The 21,259-nt window shown below is 37.9% G+C and overlaps 1 protein-coding gene across 1 annotated transcript; it reads right to left on the bottom strand.

Annotated features, from left to right (window-relative positions):
* Positions 1–19,858: 19,858 nt before the first annotated feature.
* On the bottom strand, positions 19,859–20,981 carry LOC307007110 (uncharacterized protein). The gene is made up of 6 exons (XM_079628793.1): positions 20,853–20,981; positions 20,576–20,659; positions 20,392–20,504; positions 20,175–20,297; positions 20,031–20,078; positions 19,859–19,936 (listed from the first exon to the last, which is right to left on the bottom strand). Exons 1-6 carry the CDS (start codon positions 20,965–20,967, stop codon positions 19,898–19,900), a joined length of 522 nt encoding a protein of 173 aa, XP_079484919.1. The 5' UTR covers positions 20,968–20,981; the 3' UTR covers positions 19,859–19,897.
* Between the last annotated feature and the right edge of the window lie 278 nt (positions 20,982–21,259).

Genomic DNA, 21,259 nt, shown 5'->3' with positions numbered 1-21,259 from the left:
TGCAATGATTTCCCTTACATTCAAAATGAATTGTTGTTAGTATTTAATGCAATGCGAAAGCACATTGTTTTTTCTATTCATTGCACAAAAGAACAAGTTAGATATTTTATGCAATGCAAAAGCACAAATGTTATCTCTCCAATGCACATCGAAATGAGTTAGTTCTGCAATGCATTGCAATGCAACAACAGTACGAGTTAGTTATTGTATGCATTAAAATGGAACTGCTAATGCAATGATTTCCCTTACATTCAAAATGAATTGTTGTTAGTATTTAATGCAATGCGAAAGCACATTGTTTTTTGTATTCATTGCACAGAGGAACAAGTTAGATATTTAATGCAATGCAAAAGCACAAATGTTATTTCTCCAATGCACATCGAAATGAGTCAGGTCTGCAATGCATTGCATTGCAACAACAGAACGAGTTAGTTATTGTATGCATTTCAATGGAACTGCTAATGCAATGATTTCCCTTCCATACATAATAGTTAGGTGTAGTATTTAATGCAATGCGAAAGCACATTGTTTTTTCTATTCATTGCACAGAGGAACAAGTTAGATATTTTATGCAATGCAATGCAAAAGCACAAATGTTATTTCTCCAATGCACATCGAAATGAGTTAGTTCTGCAATGCATTGCAAATGCAACAACAGAACGAGTTAGTTATTGAATGCGGTTCAAGGGAACTGCTAATGCAATGATTTTCCTTACATTCAAATTTAATTGTTGTGTAGTATTTAATGCAATGCGAAAGCACATTGTTTTTTTCTATTCATTGCACAGAGGAACAAGTTCGATATTTTATGCATTGCAAAAGCACAAATGTTATCTCTCCAATGCACATCGAAATGAGTCAGTTCTGCAATGCATTGCAACGCAACAACCGAACGAGTTAGTTATTTTATGCATTTCAATGGAACTGCTAATGCAATTTATTCCCTTACATTCAAAATGAATAGTTAGGTGTAGTATTTAATGCAATGCGAAAGCACATTGTTTTTACTATTCATTGCACAGAGGAACAAGTTAGATATTTTATGCAATGCCAAGCAAAAGCACAAATGTTATTTCTCCAATGCACATCGAAATGAGTTTGTTCTGCAATATATTGCAATGCAACAGCAGAACAAGTTAGTTATTGAATGCATTTCAAGGGAACTGCTAATGCAATGATTTCCCTTACATTCAAAATGAATAGTTAAGTGTAGTATTTAATGCAATTCGAAAGCACATTGTTTTTTCTATTCATTGCAAAGAAGAACAAGTTAGATATTTTATGCAATGCCATGCAAAAGCACAAATGTTATTTCTCCAATGCACATCGAAATGAGTTAGTTCTGCAATATATTGCAATGCAACAACAGAACGAGTTAGTTATTGAATGCATTTCAAGGGAACTGCTAATGCAATGATTTCCCTTACATTCAAAATTAATAGTTAAGTGTAGTATTTGATGCAATACGAAAGCACATTGTTTTTTTCTATTAATTGTACAGAGGACAAAGTAAGATATTTTATGCATTGCAAAAGCACAAATGTTATTTCTCCAATGCACATCGAAATGAGTTAGTTCTGCAATCCATTGCAATGCAACAACAGAACGAGTTAGTTATTGAATGCATTTCAATGGAACTGCTAATGCAATGCTTTCCCTTACATTCAAAATGAATAGTTAAGTGTAGTATTTAATGCAATGCGAGAGCACATTGTTTTTTCTATTCATTGCACAGAAGAACAAGTTAGATATTTTATGCAATGCAATGCAAAAGCACAAATGTTATCTCTCCAATGCACATCAATGCATTGCAATGCAACAACAGAATGAGTTAGTTATTGTATGCATTTCATTGGAACTGCTAATGCAATGATTTCCCTTACATTCAAAATGAATTGTTGTTAGTATTTAATGCAATGCGAAAGCACATTGTTTTTTTCTATTCATTGCACAGAGGAACAAGTTAGATATTTATGCAATGCAAAAAAAAGCACAAATGTTATATCTCCAATACACATCGAAATGAGTTAGTTCTGCAATAAATTGCAATGCAACAACAGAACGAGTTAGTTATTGAATGCATTTCAATGGAACTGCTAATGCAATGATTTCCCTTACATTCAAAATGAATAGTTAAGTGTAGAATTTAATACAATGCGAAAGCACATTGTTTTTTGTATTCATTGCACAAAAGAACAAGTTAGATATTTCATGCAATGCAATGCAAAAGCACAAATGTTATTTCTCCAATGCACATCGAAATGAGTTAGTTCTGCAAATGCAACAACAGAACGAGTTAGTTATTGAATGCATTTCAATGTTATTTCTCCAATGCACATCGAAATGAGTTAGTTCTGCAATGCATTGCAATGCAACAACAGAACTAGTTAGTTATTGAATGCATTTCAATGGAACTGCTAATGCAATAATTTCCCTTACATTCAAAATGAATAGTTAAGTGTAGTATTTAATGCAATGCGAAAGTACATTGTTTTTTCTATTCATTGCACCAAAGAACAAGTTAGATATTTTATGAAATGCAATGCAAAAGCACAAATGTTATCTCTCCAATGCACATCGAAATGAGTTAGTTCTGCAATGCATTGCAATGCAACAACAGAACGAGTTAGTTATTGTATGCATTTCAATAGAACTGCTAATGCAATGATTTACCTTACATTCAAAATGAATTTTTAAGTGTAGTATTTAATGCAATGCGAAAGCACATTGTTTTTTCTTTTCATTGCACAGAGGAACCAGTTAGATATTTTATGCAATGCAAAAGCACAAATGTTATTTCTCCAATGCTGATCGAAATGAGTTAGTTCTGCAATGCAATGCAATGCAACAACAGAACGAGTTAGTTATTGAATGCATTTCAATGGAACTGCTAATGCAATGATTTCCCTTACATTCAAAATGAATAGTTAAGTGTAGTATTTAATGCAATGCGAAAGCACATTGTTTTTTCTATTCATTGCACAAAAGAACAAGTTAGATATTTTATGCAATGCAATGCAAAAGCACAAATATTATCTCTCCAATGCACATCGAAATGAGTTAGTTCTGCAATGCATTGCAATGCAACAACAGAACGAGTTAGTTATTGAATGCATTTCAATGGAACTGCTAATGCAATGATTTCCCTTACATTCAAAATGAATAGTTAAGTGTAGTATTTAATGCAATGCGACAGCACATTGTTTTATCTATTCATTGTACAGAAGAACATGTTAGATATTTTATGCAATGCAATGCAAAAGCACAAATGTTATCTCTCCAATGCACATCGAAATGAGTTAGTTCTGCAATGCATTGCAATGCAACAACAGAACGAGTTAGTTATTGTATGCATTTCAAGGGAGCTGCTATTGCAATGATTTCCCTTACATTCAAAATGAATAGTTAAGTGTAGTATTTAATGCAATTCGAAAGCACATTGTTTTTTCTATTCATTGCAAAGAAGAACAAGTTAGATATTTTATGCAATGCAATGCAAAAGCACAAATGTTATCTCTCCAATGCACATCTAAATGAGTTAGTTTTGCAATGCATTGCAATGCAACAACAGAATGAGTTAGTTATTGTATGAATTTTAATGGAACTGCTAATGCAATGATTTCCCTTACATTCAAAATGAATTGTTGTTAGTATTTAATGCAATGCGAAAGCACATTGTTTTTTCTATTCATTGCACAGAGGAACCAGTTAGATATTTTATGCAATGCAAAAGCACAAATGTTATTTCTCCAATGCACATCGAAATGAGTTAGTTCTGCAATGCATTGCAATGCAACAAAAGAACAGAACAAGTTATTTATTGAATGCATTTCAATGGAACTGCTAATGCAATGATTTCCCTTACATTCAAAATTAATAGTTAAGGTTTAGTATTTAATGCAATGCGAAATCACATTGTTTTTTCTATTCATTGCACAAAAGAACAAGTTAGATATTTCATGCAACGCAAAAGGACAAATTTTATCTATAAATATGACAAGAAACTGTAATAATTTGATCATAGCTACTCATAATTACAGTTAATGTGTTCTACATTTACTAAATTACAGGATCAAGAAATTAAAAAAGTTTTAAACAAGAATATAAATATATATTATTGCTGCATGTTGTTCTATTTAAACATGAATATGTAGGCCTACTGTGTTGCCCTTTTTATTTATTTTGTTTATCGTCACATTCAACCTTCATGTCATGCGAATTTATTAAATGTAAATGAACATCTGAATATGTAGTTGTAGCCTATGAGTTCATAAGTAAATCATATTATATAGTTTTATTTTTGAATATAAAGAAGTTAAACGGGGTGTAATTATAAGTTTGTTATAGTTATGTAGGCTAGTTATAATTAATTTTGACTATGTAAATCAAAATGTTTAACTTTTTGGTGCTACAGCCAGCCTTATTTATAGCAGAGGATACTCGTTTTAATGTAGTGGCATGTGCTAACAATAATTATTATATCAAATGTTAATTTCCTAAAAGGTCCTTTGTCTTCTGGGGGCTAGCCCTCTCCCGGTTCTTTTTTTTTTTTCAGTCTTAAAATATGCATTTATAATCAGTATTTATACATTTGTATTCTAATTTAAAATATTTGTGTATTATATCTTAGCAACAGATATAGCGTGATAGCTTTTCTTCTGTCAACAACTCGAACTAAAACAAAGAATCACAATGATTAAAATTAATTTCATACTGTTGTAATGTCTGTAACAATGTCAAAGTTAAAGTTTGGTTTTAAAATCAAAATTACTTAGCCTACCCATTTTTTTATTTTTGTGACACAGAAACTACGTATCAGTAGCGCTCTGCAAACGCAGCATATGTGAAAGCACTATAGCGTGTGCTGCTCCAGTACCGCACACGCACTGCAACACGCACCGCAAACGCACTGCATACGGAGTATGTGTGAAACGGGCGTTAGTCAAGAGTGAGAATGGCCGCGGTGAGTGAGTGCTCCATGTGTTAAATATATTTTAATACTGAGTTATACGTGTGTTTAGAAGTATGTTGTATGATTTGGGTTTGTGTCACTGTTATATGTATTGTAATATCAAGTTTAATGTTCACTTCCAATAGAATATGCACGAGGGTGATTGCTGAATCTGATCACTGCTGTTCTACATTGTCAACAGAATAAACATCTTAGTGCGATTTGGTGTCCATCTGATTTCAACACAATGCAGATACAACACTGTTAATGGTGCCGTGACCGTGACTCTGGAAGCAGCGTGGTGAATCGACTGATCGGAGATTTCCGGAGGAGTTCGTGCCGTGGGTGACGAGAATTTTTGCGCCGGAGCTGTTTGCTGCAATACCATTTTTGTCCACAAGGAGGAGTAAAGGAACACGTTTCACTGCGGAGAGGAACAAAGTTCTGGTATTGTGGTATCCATTTGAAAGCAACATTGGCTTATTTTACAATAATAGCTGTTGAAGATTGAACTTTGAAGGATTTTTTTTATTAAATTTTTTGTGAACTGAACTAGAAAAAAAAAGTGTTTATTTGAGTTAACAATAAACATTGTGTTTATTGAAAATAATTATTGGAGAGACTGAAAATAAGCAATTTTATTTTTTTACTGGACTTTGAACACTGAAATGAGTATACATTTTGAGAATTGATTAATTATTATTTTTTTCTTCTTTTCTGAAAGTGCTTTTCTGAAGTTTTGAATCAACAATTACATTTTTTTATTTCAAGGTTTATTATTATTATTTTTGTTGTTTATCATTTCTGCTGTCAATATAGGACATGGATCCAGACAATAGCTTTGGAAGAGGTAGAGGTCTATTCATGTTTTCTCCTATGCCATCAGTTGGTAGAGGCAGCTGTGACTATACTCCTGTCACTTCTACTCCAATGTCTGTCTTAGAGGTTGTACAAGAGATAAATGATAATTCCAGTCCTCCACCACCCCAGTTTGGTGAAAGTGGACTGAAACAACCCAGTTTGAGAGGGGATGAGTCGATGGAATTAATAGTGGGGATGGTAGAACGAATGGGACGCTCTATTGGGGAGAGCATTGCTTCCTGTTTAGAGTCTAAAGTGTGCAGTTCCAGTAGTGCAGAATCATCCGTTTTGAGTAGGGTTCTAAAATCTGAAATCAAGGAACCTGTTTGTTTCAGGGGTGATCAGGCTGAGCCGTACACTATACATGAGTGGGAAGCCATAGTGCTGTCATATCTGCGCAAAATAGGGACGCCAATCGAAGAACAAGCTGATGAAGTCATAAGCAGGCTTTTGGGGCGGGCTCGAGAAGTTGTGAGGGTGGGCTTGCGAAGTAACCCTTCCATTGATTTGTGCAAAGGCCCAACCCCTATTTTTGATTTGTTAAAACAACATTTCAGTGACAGCTTTTTCTAGCATGCCATTAGCAGATTTTTATGGCACACTTCCACACGCTGGTGAAGATCCCTTTGACTATTGGATGAGACTGAATATCTGTGTTTTCTTTGTTACAAATCAGGTCATGCACGTGCAGAGTGTCCTAAAGCCTTCACTGCTAATGTGATGCCTGAGACAGATGCTGTTCCACGTACGGGAAACGACTAGGCCTGCATGATGTGGAGGGGGTGAGTGCAAGGCCTAATGATGACCCCCGATCATTGTTGGATTACGATATGGAATCTGTATATAAAAGTGTATGCGAAGAGTATAGTTCTCAATGTACAGTTGTCTTTCAAAATACTCAGAAACTTCAGCCATATGATGATCTCGGTAACACTTTACAATAAGGGTGCACTAATAAGCATTAATTCATGCTTAACTAATGCACAGATAATACTGAATTAATGTATTACTAATGATTATCTAAGCTATTCATTAATGATTGCCTCATTAGCAACTAATGAAGAGTCGGTCTGGTTAATATATTAGTTCATATATTAATTGTTATTAATTAAATATGTAATTGTGGATTAATTCCATAATCACTTATTTTATTAACTAATAGTGTTCATTAATTTGTTAATTACCACAATGAGCCTAATATGCATTAATACATTATTAATTACAGCATTAGTAGTGTGTCAATTACTACAATTACTAGATGATGAGTTATGCGGTTGTCCAACCCCTGCTCAAAAAACATAATCTCGATGTTAAATGCCTAAATAACTACCGTCCCATTTCTAAGCTTCCTTTTATTTCTAAAGTTCTGGAAAAAGCTGTTCTGTCACAGCTGAACCCCTTTTTGACCACCCACAATATTCTAGAACCTTTTCAGTCAGGTTTTAGATCACTTCATAGTACTGGAACAGCTCTGCTCAAAGTAACCAATGATATTCTTCTTACACTAGATTCAGGTGATAATGCCATCCTGATATTACTGGATCTTAGTGCCGCCTTCGACACCGTTGATCATAACATCCTCCTTTCTCGTCTTGATCAGCAGGTGGGCATCAGGGAGACCGCATTACTTTGGTTCCGTTCCTATCTCAACGATAGGACTTTCTCAGTATCTGTTGGCAAGTCATCCTCATCTTCTGCCTCCGTTTCATATGGGGTCCCTCAGGGGTCCATTTTGGGTCCTATGCTTTTTAGCCTGTATATGCTCCCACTGGGTGACATCATAAGAAAGCATAACATTTCTTTTCATCTCTATGCGGATGACTCACAGTTGTACTTGCCTCTAAAATCTAGGGATTCCATACAATCTCTTCTGGTCTGTCTCGAAGACATCAAAACTTGGATGGTTAACAACTTTCTCCAGCTAAATAGTGACAAGACAGAAGTCATTATTTTTGGTTCACCCAAGGCAAGATCCACTGTGGTGCACAATTTAGGTCATTTCACCCCATTTATCAAACCTCATTCAAGAAATTTGGGTTTCATTCTTGACTCAGAACTCTGTCTTGACAAACAGATTAGTTCTGTTGTCAAAAATAGTTTCTACCAGCTCAGAATGATTTCCCGGCTGAAGTCATTTCTATCTCTTAACGATCTTGAGAAATTTATCCATGCCTTTATTACATCACGGCTGGATTATTGTAATTCCCTCTACTTTGGCCTCCCACAATCATCACTTAGACGTCTGCAGTTGGTACAAAACGCAGCAGCGCGTCTTTTAACTGGCACCAGGAGGCGCGAGCACATCACCCCCATTCTGGCCTCCTTGCATTGGCTCCCAGTTCCTTTTAGGATTCAGTTTAAAGTTTTATTGTTTGTTTTTAAGGCACTTAATGGGCTCGCCCCAACCTATATCACAGACCTTGTGCAGTTACACTCAGTTCAAAGGTCACTGAGATCCTCAAACAAAGGGCTCCTGCTTGTGCCGCGCTCACGGCTCAAGCAGAGGGGTGATAGGGCTTTTGCAGTTGCTGCCCCACGTCTGTGGAACCAGCTCCCCCAGGATATTAGATCTGCCCCCTCCATTGCTGTATTTAAATCCAGGTTAAAAACTCATTTATATTCTATGGCCTTCCTTACCTAACCTGGCACTCCTCTTTGTTTTCTGTATTTTTTGTGGCGTATGCCCTGATATTGACGGTTTTCTTTTTATTCATGTTTTAGATTATTATGATTATTGATTATATGTGTTTTTAATTTTATTTATAGTTATTCATTGTACAGCACTTTGGTCAGTTTTGCGCTGTGTGTAAATGTGCTTTATAAATTAAAATTACTTACTTACTTACTTACTAGTTAATAATGATGTGCCTCAATAAGTAAAGTCACAACATAATGATTGTTAGCTAATGATTAATTAATCATTAATGACCATCACTAGAGTTTATAAAAGCTGTTTATTAAACACTGGTTTCCAAAAACATTGTAGTTATTGACACACTACTAATGCTGTAATTAATAATGTATTAATGCATATTAGTTTACCTGTATTATCTGGAAGTTGAAATATAAGGCTTTGGCTCATTGTGGTAATTAACAAATTAATTAACACTATTAGTTAATAAAATAAGGTAGTATTGAATTAATACACACTTACATATTTAATTAATAACAATTAATATATGAACTAATATATTAACCAGACAGACTCTTCATTAGTTGCTAATGAGGCAATCATTAATGAATAGCTTAGATAATCATTAGTAATACATAAATTCAGTATTATCTGTGCATTAGTTAAGCATGAATTAATGCTGATTAGTGCACCCTTATTGTAAAGTGTTACCATGATCTCTTCTACACTTCAGTGATTATTGGTGGAAAAGTAGAGGCAAAAGCAATGCTTGACTCTGAATCAATGGCTTGCACCATGAGCTCCAAGATCTTACCTCAATTGCTGAGTACTGGTGTGTTATCAAACCTTTCACTTGCCCCGACAGATGTTGTTTTGGTTGGATGTGGAGGCACCAGAACGAACCCATTAGGAGTGTGCGAGCTGGATATGAATGTGTACGGCTGTCATGTCACTGTTCCAACTTTGGTAGTCGAAGGCCAGGGTGATGATCTTATTCTTGGCAGTAACCTCTTGAAACATTTGATTCTTCAGCTGAGAGGTTCTTCAGAGTTATTAATAAGTGCATCTGAACGTGAGTGTGATATCAATGAGCAAAGCAAGTTACTTGATCTACTAGCCAATGTGGAGAAGTGGAAAAATGGTTCTGTCCCTGACCTAGTGGGAACAGTGAAGATCAAAAAGGCAGTGTCACTCGAACCCATGACTGAAAACTTAGTTTGGGCCAAACTGCAAAGCACTCATGACATCTCAGCTGGCAGCACTGTCATTTTGGAGCCCAGTAGAGTTAAATCAAGGCCAAGGACAGTGCTGGTCGGGAAAACCGTAGTGTTGATGCGTGAAGATGGATGGGTTCCGCTTAAAGTGATAAACCCTTCAGAGAAAGTAGTGACTCTGAAAAGGAATTCTACACTTGCTGATGCTTTTCCTTGCATGGCTTTGCAGGATTTTGACTGCTCTGAGTTTTCTGATGGTTCCTCATTTGATTTAGAGCACAAAGTTCAGAGAACAGCTGATGTTTTAACTGACAGACAGAATGAGATGAGTGTAACAGATGCTCTGAGTTTACCAGTCAAAGTGGGACCTAACGACTCCTGTTCTGCTGATGACACGGCAGACTTACACGACTTAGGCTTAGCTGACTTGGATGTGGAGTCGTGTGAAGTGTCTGCAGACTGCAAAGCAAAACTGGTGCAGCTTGTCTCTCATTTTCACTCTATCTTTTCCAGACACAAGTTGGACTGTGGAAAAGCAACAGGCTTTGTTCATCGTATCCGCCTGAGTGACGACAAGCCATTTCGGTTGCCGTATCGACGCCTTGCGCCGAATCAATATGACAAACTTAGGCAGGCTTTGAATGAGATGGAAGAACGTAAGATCATACGAAAATCTAGTAGCGAATTTGCATCTCCTCTTGTTCTAGTCTGGAAAAAGTCAGGAGATTTGAGAATATGCACAGACTTTCGTTGGATTAATGCTCGCACAATAAAAGACGCGCATCCCCTTCCCCATAAAGCAGATGCTCTTGCCGCTTTGGGAGGAAATGCCTATTTTTCAACCATGGACCTCACATCTGGCTACTATAATGTAGAAGTTCATGAAGATGACCGAAAATACACAGCATTTACATCACCTTTTGGGTTATACGAATATAATCGTTTACCGCAGGGCCTGTGTAACAGTCCGGCCACTTTCATGCGGATGATGTTGACTATATTCGGGGATCAGAATTTCAACAGTCTATTATGTTATCTGGATGACATCCTTGTTTGCACCCACCGAAGAGCTGGCGCTGGAGCGCTTGGAAGTGGTGTTTAAGCGTCTCAAGACTCACAATCGCAAGCTTGCTCCGAAGAAATGTCACCTCTTGCGGAGTTCAGTAAAATTTTTGGGTCACATTATCAGTGCGGATGGTATTGCTACCGATCCAGAAAAAGTCACAGCCATTGCTTCTGTCACTGAGGATGATCTCATGGTTTAGGGTACCAATGTCCCCTGCCAGCAGAAAATAAGGTCTTTTCTGGGTATGGTGGTGTTTTACCAGCAGTTTATTGAAGACTGTTCAGCCATTGCCAAACCATTGTTCAGTATCACAGCTGGAAGAAAGGCTCCTCGTGGAAAATGGAAGCGTCGAATGTGTCAGAGAGAGTTGTCCGCTTCAGATTGGACTGAGGAATGCAGTCGAGCGTTTCAGAAATTAAGGCAGGCTTTGCTTGATCAAGTTTTGTTGGCTCATCCAAATTTCAATGAGCCCTTCCTACTCTCAGTGGATGCTTCTAGTAATGGGCTTGGAGCAGTATTGTCACAGGCTCCTAGCAATGGGACGATGGCCAGGCCAATTGCTTTTGCGAGCAAGTCGCTCACCTATGCTCAGTCGAGATATCCTGCACATAGGTTAGAATTTTATGCCATGAAATGGGCAATTTGTGACAAATTCCATCACTGGCTCAGGGGTCAGAAATTTACTGTTTGGACCGACAACAACCCATTAACGTATATTCTGTCCAAAGCAAAATTGGATGCTTGTGAACACAGATGGGTTGCTAAACTAGCACCATACATGTTTGATATTAAGTACATTCCTGGTCCAAAAAATGTAGTTGCTGACGCCCTGAGCCGAGAGCCCTTTGTGCACCCTAGTGTACCCCATCGTCTGACGAGAGTTCCCTATGATAAATTGCTGGCAGAAGCTGCGGCTGTGCGGACAGGCTGTATCCAGGATGTCTTTCGTTGGTCTACTCACCCCCTTGACAGTTCTTCCGATACTGGAGGAGTGGCCGTTGCCTGTTATACAGCTAAAGTTTCCTTACCTGGTATAATGTCAATGCAAGAAGTGGAAGCTGTTCTGCAATCATGTAGGCATAGTACTAACTCCAAGTCTCATGCCTTATTGCTGCCTCACCTCCCACAAACAATAATGCCATCAGAATCACCAGACGTGGATGTGCTGTCCCATGAATATCTAATGAAGAGACAACAGGAAGATAATGTTTTGAGCAGGATGATTTGTTTTGTCGAGAGAGGACGGAGACCAAATAGGAGGGAACGAACTAATGAGCCGACAGCTGTCTTGAAACTTATGAAACACTGGGGAAAAATGCTGATGAAAAATGGTGTGTTGTACAGGGTTTCAAAGAATGGTGTCACCAAGAGGAAAACCTACCTGTATGTTGTGCCTGACGCAGTGAAAACCATGGTGTTGAAAGGCATTCACGATCAAGCAGGACATCAAGGTCAGCAGCGGACTCTGTATCTTGCTCGGCAAAGATTATTTTGGCTTGGCCTGGAGAAGGATATGAGGGGGTATGTAAAGTGCTGTCGTCGATGTGTGATCAGCAAGACACCTGAACCGGAAGGTCGTGCACCGTTGGAGAACATCATTACGACAGAGCCCCTTGAACTCGTCTGCATAGACTTTTGGTCAGCGGAGGACTCTGGCAACCGGTCCCTGGATGTTCTTGTTGTAACCGATCACTTCACAAAAATGGCCAATGCCTTCTTGTGTCCAAATCAGTCTGCCAAAGCAGTGGCACATCAACTGTGGCATAACTTCTTCTGTGTTTATGGCTTTCCAGGCCGAATTCACTCGGAGCCAACTTTGAGAGTGCCCTGATCGCTGAGCTGTTGAATATCGCTGGAGTCCAAAAATCGAGGACAACTCCATATCATCCAATGGGGAATGGAGCTTTTGAGAGGATGAATAGGACGCTGGGCAATATGATATGTGCTCTGCCGGCAAAGACCAAGCACAAATGGCCGCAAGTACTCAAGTCTCTGACTTTTGCGTATAATTGCACCATCCACAAACCACGGGGTATGCTCCTTTCCTGTCGATGTTTGGGAGGATTCCACGGCTGCCCATTGACCTGGTGTTTGGAACTGTTCTGGACGATCCTGATGTTGTAAACTATGACAATTACGTCCAGGCTCTTCGGAGAGATATGAAGGAGGCTATGTGCATCGCACAGGCATCTGCCAAGAAACAGCTTAAGAGACATGCTGACTTGTACAATAAGAGAGTCAAGGGAGGACCAATTGATGTTGGTGATAGAGTTTTGCTTGCCAACAAGGGAGCACGTGGAAAACGGAAGCTTGCTGACCTTTGGGAGGATACTTTGTACACTGTTGTTGGACTTAACGCAGACAGTCATACCTACAGAATTCAGCACAGTGGTACTGGTGTTGTAAAGACTGTACATCGTAACCTTATAATGCCAGTTAACTTTCTTCCACTTCCTGATGATGACTTGGAAGATGAGCCGTCCGAAAACCACCTGAGTATCTCAGAGAGTGTTGATTCTGTGGTTGCTGATGTGTCTGTAGATGCTACCGATTACAGGACACGAGCGTGGGTATTACAGCTACCTTCTGATGATGCAGACTCCAATGATATGGAGGAAACTACAGATGTTCTTGAACCAAAACAGGCTGTGGAAGCGACGCAGGCTAATGAATTAGACCATAATGTGATTGACAGCTCTAACACTACCCAGCTGGGACCAGAGGGTTATGAGGATGTTGAGAGTATGGACAGAAGTGTACCTGAATCCGCTGCAGAGCAAGTTGATAAATCTGCTCCTGTTTCTTTGAGTGTCTCAACGCCTATTGATGGTCATTTTGAGGAAAACAATTCAGTGTCGAATATCAGTATTCGTATCTTTCCTGCTGGAAGTTCCCTAAGTCGTGTGAGATCCAGAGCTGGTAGATTGTTTAAACCAGTGACAAGATTCATTGAGATAATGAACCAGCAAAAAGTTCTGGGGTAAACATGTTGTTTGAGTTTTATATGCTAACTCATCTTTTTCTTTTCTCCTTTCTGGTATACATTTTGCTTTATTGGTTAATGCAAATGTTACTGTAATGTTTATATTGATGTTTAAAGAGATTGTGCTATATTAATTTGAGACTGGAGTGAAGTCTCGCTGCTGAGCAACTTGTGTGTCCAAATGTATGAATTGTCATTGTTTAGCTAACATGTGACGGGCATGTTTGTCTAAGAGTGTCTAGGGGATTGGCCACCCCTCTTTTCACTTTAATTCCTGTGGGGAATAGTGTCTACACTGAATTGAACTGACAATGTCATGAAATTTTGAACACTTTCTACGTTTTTTTCTTTTCTTTCTCTTGTTAATGTATATGGTTCTTGAGGTTATGTACCTGATGAAAATTTGGTCTTTATTTTGGTGCTATTTTGGTGCAGAAGCAAGTGGAATTCAGCAGGGGGGAGTGTAACGGGTCAAATATGTGCTTCCACTTGCTACATTTATTTTCATGTATGGCCCCTTTAATTGCACTCTCCGCCCAGATCTGGTAGAATGACGAACTGGTTCCGGTAGACTCATTTAGTCTCGCGCCAGTCAAGAGTGAGAATGGCCGCGGTGAGTGAGTGCTCCATGTGTTAAATATATTTTAGTAATTATATAACCATTTTATGGGCTAATACTGAGTTATACGTGTGTTTAGAAGTATGTTGTATGATTTGGGTTTGTGTCACTGTTATATGTATTGTAATATCAAGTTTAATGTTCACTTCCAATAGAATATGCACGAGGGTGATTGCTGAATCTGATCACCGCTGTTCTATATTGTCAACAGGTACAGACCATTTTCAAATATGTTATTAATTACTGTTTATTATGTAGTTTATGTACAAGACTCATTTAGTCTCGCGCCAGTCAAGAGTGAGAATGGCCGCGAATATGCACGAGGGTGATTGCTGAATCTGATCACCGCTGTTCTATATTGTCAACAGAATAAACATCTTGGAGTGCGATTTGGTGTCCATCTGATTTCAACACAACGCAAATACAACACTGTTACACAGAGCCGCAGTTTCACCCCAGCAGTTTTACCCCGCGCATGCGCAGTTTCACTACAGCAGTTTTAACAGCGCATGCGCAGTGTCACAACAACGGTTTTAACAGCGCATGCGCAGTGTCACCACAACCGTTTTACCCGCGCATGCGCATTTCAATACAACAAATTGTATGTTTGTATTGCAAATGTAATGCGATTTGCAACTGCAATCGCTCATTACTTGGACTGGGCAAATGTCCATTGTCCGTTTATGTGTAAACTGCTTGCCATTTACTGTTATTGTGAAGCGTCCTTGAGCTTGGGAAAGGCGCTATATAAATTAAACTTATACCCGCGCATGCGCTGCCACATTGTTCTGTCCTAAAACAATCTAATGGTTATTGTTACCAATTATTTTTGTTTATTAGTTATGTTTTGCTCCTACTGTTGCTCGCAGGCCTTCAGGATCCTTTACCGAAATAAAACAATGCTTGTGTCATGAACACTTTAATCTTTTACGTTTTTTCCTCCAAAAACGAACAGCCTGGTTGTACTACACACTTAATTGTTCAATGCCTGGTATAACATACAAACTTCCGAATAGACATTCAAAGGCAAACTATTAGTCTTAAGTCAATACAAGTCTAATAATTCTTAAAAGTTAATTAAATATGCCTGGGGTTAATGTGTAAACTTGAACACAGATGAAACAAACTAGTTACAATAATTTCAAATATTTTATTAATTTGGGAGACATTACCAAGAATACAATTTATTAATTGAATTAAATTACCAGACATACAGACAGACAGACATATAGATACAGACAGACATACACCAACCAAGTGGGGAAAAAAAAATACAATTTAATAATTCAATTAAATTACCAGACAGACAGACAGACATACAGATACAGACAGACAGACACAAAGTGAAAAAAAAATACAATTTATTAATGAAATTCAATTACCAGACAGACAGACAGACAGACACCAACCAAGTGGGAAAAAAAATACAATTTAATAATTCAATTCAATTACCAGATAGACAGACATACAGATACAGACAGACACAAAGTAAAAAAAAAAAATATATATATATATAATAATTCAATTCAATTACCAGACAGACAGACAGACAGACACCAAGTCTGTCACCAATAGGAGGGAAAAAAATAAATGTCAGGGTTGTAAAATGATGACACTCTAACATTTTTGTTGTCCCTAACCTCTGACATGAAAAAGATCATGTCCTCTCTGTTTTTAAATGTGAATTAGAATGGGGCCCTTATTTCATCATCCTCATCCAAAATTGTGTCACGATGTGTACGCAGCCGAGCAAGGGCATTCAGTGCATCTTCCTCCTCCATGCAGACAGTACGTGGTGGCAAGTACTTGCTCTTCATCAGCTGGTGATTTTCCTTCAACCATTCAACACCTTTCCTGATGCTGCTCATCATATTGGCATTCTTTATGAAAAATATTTGAAAATTAACAGCAAGCTACAATTTTACAGTTGTAAAAAGTGTAAATATATACACTGCAAGTCACCTTCATTTATATAAAGTTTTTAACAATGTAGATTGTTTCAAATCAGCTTTACAGAGATAAACGTTTAATTTAAGGTAACAGAGATTGTTTTGGTTTCATAGCGGTTCTTGATTAATGTTATTTTCCAGCTAAAGTTAGTTTTGATTGATTCACTTCCGTCGCAAGGATAATTTGTTATTAAATTAGAGGCCGCTAAGACGACACCGTTCTCTCTACGCAGACTTTAAACACGAACCTGTGATAAACACTGATGGCGCTCACTTGTGCATCAAGAATTAATTCTATAGTTATGTGTGTTTGAATATATGTGCGCATGTTTGTAATTCTCTGCAAACCAAGTCTTAAACTACTTGTCCTGCCTATAAATTTGATACAGAATTTTATTTTATTGTATCACTACGGGGGAGATACGCAAATTTTCCACAATGCTTTATCTGTAGAGTGGTAAAGGGTTCCTCCATAGGGAGAGGCTAGTTGGCACTTCAGCACTGCGTTGTCATCGGGTCCAGGCGAAGGTCTTTCGGCAGATCTGGATACGGCAGGCTGCGGGAAAACCTCGGGATAAACAAAGACACTAAAATTAGCGTAGATGCCATTCTTCTTATGATGTAACGAGTACATCAGGATTTAAGATAAGTGTTCCCAGTTCCGGCTGACCTAATCTATGCAGCATAACATTGAGTTATAGAAGTCTATAATGCATTATGTGAATGCTAGGTCAAAGAGATGTGTCTTTAATCTAGCTTTGAACTGACAGAGTGTGTCTGCTTCCCGGACAATGGTAGGAAGACTGTTCCTAAGTTTTGGTGCTAAATAGGAAAAGGATCTAACTGGCCGAAATTTTGAGATCGCAATAGACGTGAAGGACTATAATGCGTTAAGAGCTCGCTCAAGTACTGCGGAGCTAGACCATTTAGTGCTTTGTAAGTAATCAGCAATATTTTTAAAATGTATACGATGTTTAATAGGCAGCCAATGCAGTGTTGACAGAACGGGGCTAATATGGTCATACTTCCTGGTTTTGGTAAGAACTCGAGCTGTTGCGTTTTGAACTAGCTGTAGTTTGTTTGGTAAGCGTGCAGGGCAACCACCCAGTAGAGCATTACAATAATCTAGCCTTCAGGTCATGAACGCATGAACTAATTGTTCTGCATTTGTTAATGAGAGCATATGGCGTAATTTAGATATATTTTTTAAAATGGAAAAATGCGGTTTTACAGATACTAGACACGTGACTTTCAAATTAAAGATTGGTATCAAAGAGCACACCCAGGTTCCTAACCGACGACAAAGACTTAACAGAGCAGCCATCAAGTGTTAGACAGTACTCTAGGTTATTACGTGTGGAAGTTTTTTGTCCAATAATTAGAATCTCTGTTTTTTCTGAATTTAGTAGTAGGAAATTACTAGTCATCCAATTTTTTATATCAGCTATGCATTCCGTTAATTTTTTTAATTGGTAGGTTTCGTTAGGTTTTGAAGAAATATACAGCTGAGTATCGTCGGCATAACAATGAAAGCTAATTCCATATTTCCTAATGATATCTCCTAATAGCATGTACAGAGTGAACAGCAGCGGTCCTAGTACTGAGCCTTGTGGTACGCCATGCTAAACTTGTGATTGATATGACATCTCTTCATTTACTGCTACAAACTGATAACGGTCAGATAAGTATGATTAAAACCATGCTAGTGCAATTCCACTAATGCCAACATAATGTTCGAGTCTATTTAAAAGACGTTTTTTGGATTTCCAAATTCGGGGAACAGACACAGTCTCTATGTGATGATATCTAGGTAATTGGGAGTGGGATTTATCTGACCTTGGTGACGCAAGGCCGCTAGCAGATCGGTTTAGCCAGTATGCAGAACTCTACAGCATACCTCAAGATTCTGTGGTGGCATGACCCCCTCCAGTGCTCCTACGTCATGCTCAATTTCTCCTTGTCCATTCATTGGCTGTTGAAGAGCACAATGTGATGTAATGCATTTCAATTGTCCACAAGACTACATTCATGTTAACAAAATGTATAATTTAATAAAATGTATAATTTTATGCGTATGCCATGCAGAACCAAACTAAGAGTTGATATACTTCTAATTTACACATGAGAGAATTCAGGTATTTGTATCAATCCACTTCACAGAAACAAACAAAAAAAAAACAAAAGGTCAATGTCCCTACCCTAATACAGGGTGTCCACCAGTTAAATGTAAGACTTTTAAGCCCTTTTTAATAACGCATCATAAAACTACATTACATTTAGCAAAAACATACATTTAAAGTACCGTAGTACATGCCTGTAATGATCAGACTAGCTCTAGACCATTTGGCTTGAGGCACATGTGTGTTCACAGGGGTCTTTTAGGGTCTTTCAATGATCAACCCTGGAGCAATGGGACTTACTTGGTGTGTGTTTTTAGAACCCAACTGACCCAACCATCGTCTTGAATGAACCCGTTGATTTCACTGCTGTAAGTCTTATTTATTTGTAGGGCATACTGAAACATATTCATTTTGCAATATGCTATTTTTGATATAACAGACTGGATACAGACTGATAAAAGTCTGGTAACTTACCATAATCATGAAGACCCCACAGGATGTCATATCGAGTTGATGGGGGATATGCTAAAATGGCAAATTGCATTTTGAAAAGCAAAGAAATCAAACAGGACGTTAAAGTGTTACGAAAATACGACTACAAAATACCCTTACCTTGTTTTTCATTACGATCTAACGAACTGGTGCTATTGTCATAGCAAGTTTGCTGCAACATGAATATATGTTTTAAAAAAAGAATTAGTCCTACAGCACTGCTGAACTGATTGCAGTGAAGACAATTTAGTAACTTATTCTTGAGACCAACTGAACACATGCAACGAACACTGAACAACAAGCGAAAAGTGTGCAGTACTGTGCAAGTTTTGGGCACTTTAGTTGTTCCACAAACATTTGTTTTAGACAGTTTAATATATTTTTTAACAAGTGCCTAAAACGTTTGTGTACTTACCATACTGTAGAGAACACCAACCAATAAGCCAAACAAGCAAAACAAGAACTTTTGAACAGTGGAACGGGGAATGTTGAACGGCTGAACTCGAGCCAAATTTATAATGGGTATGTAAAACCTGAACAACGCCACATATGAGCCATCGCCATAGCCATGGAGGTTTTTGGAGCAAAGAAAGTGCATCACTCTCCCTTTTGGCTTCAAGGCCTGAGAAATACATAGTCTACAGATGTGTATTCCTTCTCATGACATTTCCTTAGCCTCAAAAATAAAATGTTTCCCTGATAATTAGTTTAATAATTCCACAGTAAGTTAGTTGTACAGTGCAGTCCACATAGTATTGAAATATTCATGTAATATTACAAATCAAAATAAACCTACACACAACACCCAGTGTCCTGTTTTCCACATGGGAAGGAGAATCATGTCCTTCGATGCTACATCCACCTATTGAGATAATATTGAAGAGAAAATGCATACAGGAAATAGATAACAGTTTTCATATTAATGGGCATAAAATGAACAGTAAGAAAGTGCTCACTTACTGGAAGAGACAGATTAGGATCTGATTTTAAAGGGGGCATCCAGCTTGCTATTACATATGCATCAATGGCATGTACTGTACATCCTTTCCCTGACAGTGAATCAATTCAATAATGGTTAGAACTGACACTGTAGTTAACATGCAAAAATGCCTTGAGAGAGAGTAATCATTCATATCAATATACCTGATGCATTCCAATATCGCTCATCATTTGGAAACAGCAATTGGCAATCTGTATAATTGTGTTAGAGGCAAATAAGGTTTTTGAAAATGTATGTGAAGCATTTCTTATGTGGCAGTAAACGTACTGTTTTACAATACAACTTACTGTTGCCTCAACTTCATGTTGATGTAGACCCAATGATATGAAGTCAGAGCGTTTTAGCGTGGTTGTGCCAACATCTACTATTGGCTCATCTGGAGTCCTCATTGTGTCCAGGACATAATCAAGCTTGAAACAATATTCATATTTTCTCAAATATAATTTATCAATGAATAAAATTACAATAATTTATTTTTGTTGTATATTTTTTAAACATTCATACCAGTGCCTTCTGACCAGCATGTAAAGTGAAGTTCCATGGTACTTTTGTAGTACAGATGTTGTCCAGTGCTGTCAGATATTTACATTCATCACCACATACCTGAAATGTTTCGGCTATCCAGAAAACAAGATTAAGCACCAATCCAGGACATTTCAGGCAAACATCCATCTAATGCCACACTCACCAATTGAAATCGACATCTGTGTGGATGTTTGTGAGATCTGTGTGGGGGGGTTTTCAGTAGGGATCTCAGTGGAAACTGCAGTTCCTGAAAAAACAATTACAGCAAATTAATTTACAAAGTTGGATGAGACAGAACACCACTATATTATTTAATTAAATTCTACCCAATATAATTAATCTTAACTAAAACAATTATCTGCTGCAAAGACATACATTTCTGGAAGATATTGCAATAACAGCCTGACATTTCACTGGTAAACATGGAATAGTTTGCTCACCCATCACAGCTTGGCCGTGGATGTTCATTGACACCTCAACTCCAAAGGCCTTCTGGATTCTCTCCAACCTTGTGTTGTTTTTCTGTGCATTCATGTGGTGAACAATGTTCCTCATCAAGAATACATGGGTAGATGGTTGGCTCATGTTCAAGAAGTAGTTTTTTTTTTTTAGTTTGGCAAATAGCTGCTCGGCCACTTGACTATTAACTTTCCCAGCCAGCTGTGGGACCAGGGAAATTTTCCCCAGAAGGACCCTGTCATCTTTTGTATTCGCCTCATGGAACTTGTCATACAAGCAATAATGCTCTGCTGAGCCAGTCACTGGATGACCTCCCCTGTCTGGGACTATTTTTGAGCTTTCCAGCCAATGTAATGATACCTTCACCTTTCCTTGTTTTGCCAGGGCT

The sequence above is a fragment of the Phoxinus phoxinus genome (assembly GCF_949152265.1).
Source record: "Phoxinus phoxinus genome assembly, chromosome: 11".
Taxonomy (NCBI): Eukaryota; Metazoa; Chordata; class Actinopteri; order Cypriniformes; family Leuciscidae; genus Phoxinus; species Phoxinus phoxinus.
Note: the sequence above shows the minus strand (reverse complement) of the source record. Positions and strands in the feature narration are given on the sequence as shown.